Consider the following 10,259-nt stretch of genomic DNA (forward strand, 5'->3'; position numbering starts at 1 on the left):
CTGTCTGCCCTTGAACAAAGCTTACATAGACGGAAAATCACTGTTACGCAATTACAGGCTAGGCCTTTCTGCAGCTCATACAAATGTAAAGTCGGGTTCTGTAATACTGGAGCAGGACAGCCCAAGGTTGAATGGCATGAAAGACATTTTTTCTATTATTTGTTTACTGATCATCTGATCACCCAGCTGATTTTGATCATTTACAGAAACCAAGTAGACATAAAAAAATGATAACATCTGCTTTTGAGTACAAAGGGAAATAGTTTCATTTGAATTCAATAATCATGGGTCTTTACTGGCTACAATGGAAACACAACTCTAGTGAGGGTGTGGAGCTCAGATATTGGTCACAACTGACTTTTTCTTTACAGAAAATGTTTTCACTTTCCATCTGATTTGCTTTTGATTTTAATGACAGGCTTCACCCTATTGATTGGATTGGTTGAAGTTAATTGGTGCTTCATCCAAGTACTTGGGAATATTTCTTTGGAAGGCATTTTTCTTTTCCAACAGCAACCAAAGTGTTACTGTTAAGCAAAAAATTAGGGCTCATACTCGTAGAACTGGAATAGAACTGGAGTTTAGTCCTACAACTCCAATACTGGGCCTAAAATCACAAGTTTGCTCACAATACAATATTTTATTAGATCAATGGAGAGTGGCTTAGTTTACTATATAATTGTGATTCCATCTGATTTGATTTAGGAGCCAGCAATCGATATGAGATGGCATGTTGATTTAAAACAGTCACTTCTACTCACATCAAATCTAACAAGCAGCTAAAAATGTTATTTGACTTTTTTATTCCTGAGTTATATCAGACTTTTAAAATGAAAAAGCTGATCTTTTAATGAAATTGCCGCTTCTGTACACCAAGATTTAAATATTCACACAATGTAAAAAATAAATGTTTATATACAATAAAGCAGGAGGTCATGTAAACTTTATTCCTATTTAGTCTCAAAATATGTTTGGAATTTCATGATAATGTATGAATTATTACAGCCTATTATTACATACTACATACATATACACTACATTGCCAAAAGCATTCACTCACCCATCCAAATAATTGAAATCAGGTGGTCCAATCACTTCCATGGCCACAGGTGTATAAAAATCAAGCAGCCATGAAGTGGTAGGCCCCGTAAAATGACTGCGCATGGTCGGCGGATGCTGGTTGGCAACTCTCTGCACTCGATTGCTACAGACCTCCAAACTTCATGTGGCCTTCAGATCAGCTGAAGAACAGTGTGAAGAGAGCTTCATGGATTGGATTTCCATGGCTGAGCAGCTGCATCCAAGTCATACATCATAAGCAATGCAAAGAGTCAGATGCAGTGGCGTAGAGAACACCGCCACTGGACTCTGGATCAGCGGAGATGCGTTCTCTGGAGGGACAAATCGTTTCACTATCTGGCGATCTGATGGGAGTCTGGGTATGGCGGTTGCCAGGAGAACGGTACTTGTTTGACTGCATTGTGCCAAGTTTAAAGTTTGGTGGGGGGAGGATTATGGTTTGGGGTTGTTCTTCAGGAGCTGGCCATGGCCCCTTAGTTCCAGTGAAAGAAACTCTGAATGCTTCAGCATACAAAGAGATTTTGAACAATTCCATGCTCCCAACTTTGTGGGAACAGTTTGGGAATAGCCCTTTCCAGCTCCAACATGACTGTGCACCGGTGCACGAAGCAAGGTCTATAAAGAAATGGATGAGCGAGTTTGGTGTGGTTGAACTTGATTGGCCTGCACAGGGTCCTGGCCTCAACCCGATAGAACACCTTTGGGATGAATTAGAACTGAGGCTGAGAGCCAGGCCTTCTCGTCCAACATCAGTGTCTAACCTCACATATGTGCTTCTGGAGGATTCCCTATAAACACACTCTTAAACCTTGTAGAAAGCCTTCCCAGAAGAGTTGAAGCTGTTATAGCTGCAAAGGGTGGACCAAAATCATATTGAACTCATTTGATTAAGAATGGGATGCAAGTTCATACAAGAGTTAGGGCAGGTGAGCCAATACTTTTGGCAATATAGTGTATCATACACATACATATACAGAGTTGCATATGCTTTGAGTGTCTTTCAAGTTCACAAAGGTCAACATACAAATGTTAAAATCACAAGATCACTAACAATTCTTTGCACAAGACTGTACTTACAGAAAATTCTGACATGGATGGCCTGTTACCAGTGTGGCATTCCCAGAATAAAATCAATCCTGTTTTCATTTGAGCAACCTCTAATTGTGCCACAAGCAGAAAACCACAATGATCTTGCATCCTTGCACTGACCCCCCATCCTCAAATAAAAAAAGCAAACATGTGCACACATGCACACTTGGAAATGAGACAAAACACCCACACGTACACACTGCAAACATTAAGTGTCAGTGGGCACTTTGCAGTTTTCCATAAGCATTTCCAAACACACATGTACAACACTGCATTTACACAGGACTGCAGTACTGATGTCAACATAGATGAAGAAAAGATGAATATTAACTCAACCATCAACACCATCATACTGGGGTTTTCTTTTAGGTTTGCTTTTTTCCAGTCCAACTGATTAGGCTACTAAGATCACTACTACCGTTACATGGGGAAAGAGCTGCTTCCCCCCAAGCAAAGCCTATTACAGTCAAATCAAGTGGGCCTTACCCACCATTACTTATTTTGAGCCATTGGGGCCTCATTTTCAGATCAGATCAATCCTGTTTGTAATATTCTCTTATTTTACATTCCATAATTTCACTTTGTGTGTTGCCATCATTTAGATTTAATTATAACTTATAGCCTATTTAATAACATACGATTTCTTCTTTACAACTATTTAAGCTCTACACTGTTAATAACTAGAAACAGGTTCTTACGCTCCTGGTGAGGGAACCCTGGTGAGCAGGATGGCTGAGTAATGAGCTGGCCCAGTTTATGTTTAGCTGTAAGACAGACCCACACATTCATAATCACAAATATGCTTTCTTGTAATAAGCATAAACTATCCTCTGCTACATGCCTGTTTCATTTTATTTACAAGACAGTGTTGGTAGCTCAAGTAATTTTTTTAAATAAAACACAAAAGGTTTTTTTAAAGGTTGGATCTGTTTGAGTAGCGCAGCGTGGACAGATACTCGGTCCGGAGGAATTCTGCGACCCCCAAATGACTGAGTCTCCAATCATACAGTATCTAGCAGACTATACTGGTGTGAATGCACCCTGCGACATATTGTTTTTGTTTTTCTTACTGTCCTTTTCCACAGAAATAAAGTGTTTCTCCCCACCAAAAAAAAAAAAAAAACATGTCATGTCATGTATGTCTTGTATGCAGTTTAGGCTTTCCTTCCCACATTTGTCTTCATAACCATGTAACACATAATGTCTGCCTCATCTAGTGTGGGATACCTAAAACCACATGCAGCAGTCGCCTGGCACTCTAAAGATTTTGAACAAACAACTTCCCAATGACAGCAGAATGGGCCTTTGATTAGGGGACCTTGAAGAGATGGGAGCTAAAACACTGTTTCAGACAGATAAAAAAAAGCTCTACAGCGATGTTCAGTTTGAAGAAAAAAAAATGAGCCCTTCTTTTAGCAGTGAAATATTCAAACTTATTTCAGTAGATTATTTGCAGATGACCTTATTATGAGATCTTGACTCATAAAATGTGCTGGTGGTAAAAACATTTTATGCGTGGTTTTAATTCAGCTTTTTCACTGTTACAGTGGGTTTCTGAGCATAAAGCTTTTTGAGCTAAAAACTTATCAGGAGGTAAAGATGTTTCCACTAGTAATGTCAGCAGGTAGCAAGAACCAAATCTGCCTGGGATGCATGGGGTATCCTTTCAGCACCAACACGGATGTGTGTATAATAACATGACACATAAGTCATAGAAGACAAATTAACGTCTTGCTCCACAACACAACATCTCAGAGTTCTGTGTAATACAAATAATAATTAACTCAGATTTAATGACTCTTGGACACAGTTTCTTGGAGTCAGTTTCATTCTAGTGTTCAGCTTTAATATTTATTATGTACACTATCTTATTAATGTTCACATTTCTGGTTAAAACTAATCACACACTGAAGTATTGTTTATGAGAAACTTGACTAACCAACCTTTATGGGCAATCCACCCAAAGATTAGCAACATTTTCCTTAAAAATACAAACTCCAGGAAACAAAGTTTGAGACTCATTAAGATCAGTAGGATTTATTGTAGCGGAACCACAAATGTCAACAAAATTCCACCATAATTCAGACAGTAGTTGAGAAATGTCAGTCTGGACCAAAGTGGTGGATCAACTTTCTAGTCATATCACCAACACTGCCAAAATATATTTATACATTTTAAAGCCTGACCACCATTTCTCTCTCTTCTTCAGTTAAGAAGATGATTTGCTGCTGCTTCTTTTTATATTTCAACCCATTAATCAGGCCACAAATTACACTGCTCACCCACAGAGTCAATCATCAAAGTAAACATCCACCAAGTTCTCCTGCTTTCCCATCAGACTACAAACAAGGATGCAGTGACAATGATGCTAACCAAGAATAGCATGTTTGAATGTATATGTTGAAAGGGGGGGTAAAGAAAAGTCCACCTATCCCGAGGCCATGTAACATGTTACTACACTGTCTTGACTCAATGGCATTAAAGACTCATTACAAATTCTTCAACCATGTCTGTTATTCCACGCTAGTAATTTCAACTGTTGAAACAGTTTGCAATGTGGGAGAAATATCAGCCCTACCTCTCATTTCATTCCTCCTCCCCCACCTCACATCAAGTCGCCATCAGCTTGGCTCTACGCTGGAGAAATTTGCTGGTAATCTTGCAATGATTACTTCACATACAAGGGAGGGGCAGCAAGGCACCTGTTTCATTAATGCTACACATCTTTCTTTCTTAGCCACCCCACCCTCCACCCCATTCCAGTTTTCACCCTCCCACAAGCCTCGTTATTTAAATTTCCCTGCTGTCAGCCCACATTAGCGAAGCGCTACGATTTGTCTGTCAGCTGGCTTAATTGCTGGAGGTGCCTTTTGGTATGAGGTAACCTCCTCAGCTCATTTGTTCCTTCTACCGAGACATTTCCACAATAAGTTGTGTAAACCTTTGGTTTCTTTTCCTTTATTTCCCCCTGGCCTTTTCCTTCTCCCATCCTAATCACTGGCTAAGCAATGCAGGCAAGCTCCTGATCGATAGCTGTGCTCTCGCCACTGGACAACAGCAGTGATGAAGAGCTGGAGCACACTAGAACAGGAAGAATGGAGGACTGTTTTATGCTAGTTCTAATGTAGGAAAAGAGACAACCTTAGCTTGGTCCCTCAAAGTACCTAATCTCCTTCAGGTCTGTGACCCTGACTTGTTCTAATCTGTGTAGAATTTAGTTTGCAGATTCCTTGCTTTAAGCTCGAAGATGATGATTATGATAGCAATACTACATATTTTTGGAGATATGCACAGAATCTCGGAAAGCAAAAATTAGTATGAAGCTGCAAACATCATTTGCTGGCACTTTTTCCTTTTTTGCTTTGCGTGAATTTGCTTATCCATTTCCAACTCTAAGCAAACGTTATTCCGGGAACTGGCACATGCTCATGGTGTCCAGTCCGACTGCTTCATTTATTTAAGTTTTCTCTCACATGTGCACACACTCCTCATCTGGGTGGTGTCAAGAAATGTCAGGCCTGGAATGCATGAGTAAAAATGGCTTTGTCAACCACTACCTAGAACTGGCAAATCAAATGCAAGTGTTTGGGTAACTTCCTGTTTACTGTTACTTTAATTTACACACACTTTTAATTGACACATTTCTGTATAAGTCCACACACACCTTGTGCATTAACTATAAAATGGAAGTCTGGCCTATTTTTTATGTTTGCTGAGTGGCTCTTTGTGGTGCAAATATACCACTCACATACTTCTCTGATGCAGGTAGTTTTCATTCTGCATGTTTACATGTACAGATGGCTCAATCCACAGTAAAACATCAACCTGGCCATTTAATGGGACCAAAATGCCCTGGTATGCATGTACACACAGAAGATGAAATCATAGTATATGTAAAAATTTACTGCACAGATGTCTTTAAGATACTTAAACAATGATTTTGCCAAGTGATGCTGTGATTATAAAAATCTAAATTTCATTTGACCGTTTTTTTTCCTTCCCCATCAATTTCTTTGCAAGCCTGTTAGCAAGCCATTTATTTTATCCAGGCATGTTAAAGTAAGCTTACCTCTGAAACATGCAGAGCAGTAGGTCCTGAGGACCACTGCATTAGGGCATAGTGACTATCTCAAAATGCTTTAACAAATGCTTTGTAATTGAACAAAACTGAACCCGACACAAGGTAATGAGTGTGACAGTCACATATGCAAGTGCAATGTCACAAGAAAATAATAGTGAATGTTCTGCAGTGTCAGTTGGTACATTACATTAAAAGCATGTCAGTGACAGCACAACAGATAATAAATGTATATAATGTAGCACCAAGGCTTAAATGTCCTGTATGTAGGACACAGAGACATCTTAGTGATGCTGAATGACAATAGATACTATTAAAATATACTATACTATTAAAACCATGTAAATATGTTAGTCTGACCAAAATTACACCAAAGAAAATCAAAGCTCTCAAAGCCAGACTAACAAACTCAGATAATGTGGTTTTAGGGATCAAATCACTCCTACATGTATATGATCAACTAGACTCAAATAGGCCTGGGTGCTACACAATGTCCCTGTTTCCATCTTTTTTGGATATTAAACAGCAAAATTCCACAATAAAGGCACTCTCAGTCACATGTTTTTTTCTGTTTCTTTTGTCAGACAGCTGAATGCATCAAATTGTGACTAAAAAGCAGCCCCATTAAGACAATGTGTCAACTCACGGTAAGTGTTTCATGATAGTCTGTTCTCGTTAAAATTCTGATTTGACAACAGCAGCATCTTCTGACAAAAATCTCCACTCGAGTTACTAAAAGACAGCATTCATGCAATTAATTCAGCTTTATTCACATGTATGATGAATAAAGCTATGATGAAAGTTGAAAGCAGCAGAAGGCCATGAATGTTTTCTCAAACTTTAGTGTCAGACATATTTTGGTCAATAACTGGGTTCCACTCCTATAGATGTACACCGTGCTATGGGTGGTGCTACAAATAAAAAGCCAGGTTGAGCTACAACCGTTCTAAAACTCAACTGTGCAAGTAAACATACAATAGAAGGACTGATTAAAAAAAAAAAATAGTACAAACCCCCCCAAGAAAACAAACAAATGGAAGGATAGACATTATTCCTAACCATGAAATAACCTCATCCTGGTCTCTTTTTAAATTTATTTAATTCTGAGCCAATATGTTTAACAAGAGCATATCAAATTGTTTGGGTCATCAGAAGCCAGGAATTTATTTATTTATTTACTTTTGCTTACTTATTCACTTCTGTCTGCATTTATTTGTTTGGAAAACACTAAATATGTTAGACAGCCAGCCATGCCTGCCATGTCCTATACCACGTCTCAGCTCGTCTACGGCTTCTGGCATCTGCCTGCTTTCCAAACTCCTCTAAGACTTAAAGCACAGTGTGGAATTTTTCTACATCTGCTATTTTTAACATTAAATATGTACACATAGTAGGTTCTAATTCAATAGATCATTTTTATAATACTATGTGGAAGATGTGTAAATAAAAACATAAAATTTTGATTCCTGTGCCACAAATACGGTCAGTGTGGACTTTAAAATAATTAGAACAGTTGTACCCAGAATAAATACTATATTTCACACATAGAATCAGGAAAAGGATTTGCTGTAAGAAGATTAATGTCAAATTTTCTTTATCTAAAGATGCAAATCTTTAAAAATCACTTGAATATAAAATGAGTAGATTAATATTTTATTACTGATTGTAGAATATATGGACTACATTCAGTAATATATGGGTCAGATCCTGCACAGCCCTCCAATATCCAGTGATGACAGGATAATGCCAGCTATGCATTTCATAGATTAAACAGTTTGCTGAGTTAAGTGGTCATTCACTACAAGGTGCAAACAAGAGTTGCTAATGGCCTGAGACTCTGTAATGATGCCTCACATGGTGATGTTGAGATGAGCTCGGAGTTAAAATGAAACAGGACCGCTGGTCTCAATGTTCCACCAAGACCTGACGCAGTCTGCTACTCTCACCCAGGGACGCCTGCCCATACATTAAGATGTGGTTTGGAGCTCTCACAGCAACACAGTGAGGAGAGGCTAGATGAGAGGGATTGGGTTTACAGTGCAAACCACAGACCCACAGTCTGCCTCCTGTCCTGCCTTCCTGCTCTCAGCTGTACAGCATACACAGCAGCTGGTGTGTGTTATGATTCTGTATATGCTGCATCTTTGGGAAGAGGAGACCCATAATACAGGATTAAATAGAAGTCAGCTGCTGATTGACTTTGCAATGCATAAATATTCATGCAAACTTGCACTTCACCACGTGTTTCGTCTGATTTCAATACACAGGGCATAAATGTCAAAAAGCTGTTGGGGGTTGGGTGCAGGGTAGCTTGACTGAGGGATGTAGAAGAGGGTTAAGCAAATGAGCAGGTCTTAATTGATACTTCTCACAGTTGGAGGACCAGTGTTTATGTATTTGAGTCTGCTCAAAAGCTCTCCACCTAAACTCGACTAAAACACATTAAGGCCAATGCAGCAGGAATTTAGCCCAATCATTGAAGACATCCACTTTAAGACAGCACACACATTCCTTATCCTTAATTTTACAGACGTAAAGGCTGTTATAGAACACATTAGGTGACAGAGGACCAAATATAGATAGCTGATTAGTAAATCTATGAGGTGAATCACTCTTGATATGGTTTAAAAGAAATGTCAAAAGGATGAGTGGCACTTGAGATGGGCATATCTTTGAGAGAGGGTGACAACAAGCCAAGATGACTCACTTCCCCCTCCTTGCTCAGCTCGTGATGAGGGGACAAACAAACACTTCATCATCTGGGTCAACTGCACAATAGTGTGCAGATAGAAAGGAGGCTCCAAGTTTCTAACCTGGTGGTGTTGGCCACCAAGGACACGAGATAACACACACACACACACAAATATGCAGCCAGCAAACTTGGACGTTGTTTATGACACGTACCACAACCACATTATATCTATACAAATAAAACATATCAGTTTATGCTTTGAGAATCACACTTTCTCCAAGAAGGAGTCCCCAGAAATACACGAGGATGACAAAGACCGACAATTTCGACTTGCACTTTCTTAATGAGTCTCAATAAGGTTTAAAAACAACCTAGCGTAGAATAAAGCCTCAAATACGTTCAGGCTAAGAGACAATGGCCTCATTAACTACGTGCCGACTGTTACATAGTAGCTAGACTTACCGGTGGCCGGTTTTGAGGAAACATTGTAGCCGCCGACGTGCGTGTCTCGTTGTGCGTTTTTTTCTCCCTTCTTCTTCTTCTTCTTTCCTTTTTGGGCGGAAAGCTTCGTCGAGAAATGCGAGCAGCCTATATACTATTGTGGTTCTCACAGAGGTATTTGGCCGGGTTTCAAAGATAATGGCAAAGCTAGTCGCTACTTGCTCATTCCTTGCTTCAAGACTCCTTTGTTCTGGCTTATATCTCCAACCCCACACCGCACCGCGCTCGACGTGTAGTAAGGACGGGAAGAGAAGAGGAGAAACACCCGGTCCGAGGGAGCTCTCTTCCCAAGTCCTCAACTTCGCTTCCAGCAAATACAATAACGCAAATGATCTCCCTCTTCGATATATTATCGCCGTCTGTGGCGTTTGGGCCAGAGGAGGAGGAAGAGGGGGGGATGCGGTTTGCTTGTGGCTTCGTAGACGGACACACCACCAGCACACTCAATACAGCCGCAGCCTCTTTTGTCTCGCTCGTTGGCCTGCACTCTTTTCACACAACACTCCCAGTCCCTCACTTCTCCCTCTCCCCCTGTTCTGACCCTCAATGGGAGCTTGCATATAAGGGATTTTTTTTTTATCAATTAGATCTGAAGACAGTGCTGACACCCACAATTTGATTAGATTTTCCTGTTTTATGCAACAGCTAAACTAATTTGAGTAAGTTATGAACGCCAGGCCAATAAGAGCATTCACACCATGCTTCTCTTTAAACAGCCAGATTTGCAAAAAAACCTTTGCAAGGTTTTATTGTCTTGTTAGAGTTGCGTTGCTATTAAATACAGCCGTATGTACGCATATAACTGAAAACATATCCGCA

At 39.8% G+C, this 10,259-nt stretch overlaps 1 protein-coding gene across 6 annotated transcripts in view; it reads right to left on the reverse strand.

Moving 5' to 3' along the window:
- tle2a (TLE family member 2, transcriptional corepressor a) overlaps positions 1–10,050 on the reverse strand; it is a 38,182-nt gene extending 28,132 nt beyond the window's left edge. For 4 of the 6 annotated variants that reach the window (XM_042007005.1, XM_042007004.1, XM_042007003.1 and 1 more), the window contains exon 1: positions 9,402–10,049. In XM_042007005.1, coding sequence (XP_041862939.1) covers positions 9,402–9,425 — 24 coding nt within the window. In that variant the 5' untranslated portion in view covers positions 9,426–10,049. Of the gene's footprint in view, positions 1–9,401 lie in introns of all 6 variants that reach the window. The other 2 variants (XM_042007000.1, XM_042006999.1) reach the window with 1 other exon arrangement.
- Between the last annotated feature and the right edge of the window lie 209 nt (positions 10,051–10,259).

The sequence above is a fragment of the Melanotaenia boesemani genome, chromosome 14 (assembly GCF_017639745.1).
Source record: "Melanotaenia boesemani isolate fMelBoe1 chromosome 14, fMelBoe1.pri, whole genome shotgun sequence".
NCBI classification, from domain to species: Eukaryota; Metazoa; Chordata; class Actinopteri; order Atheriniformes; family Melanotaeniidae; genus Melanotaenia; species Melanotaenia boesemani.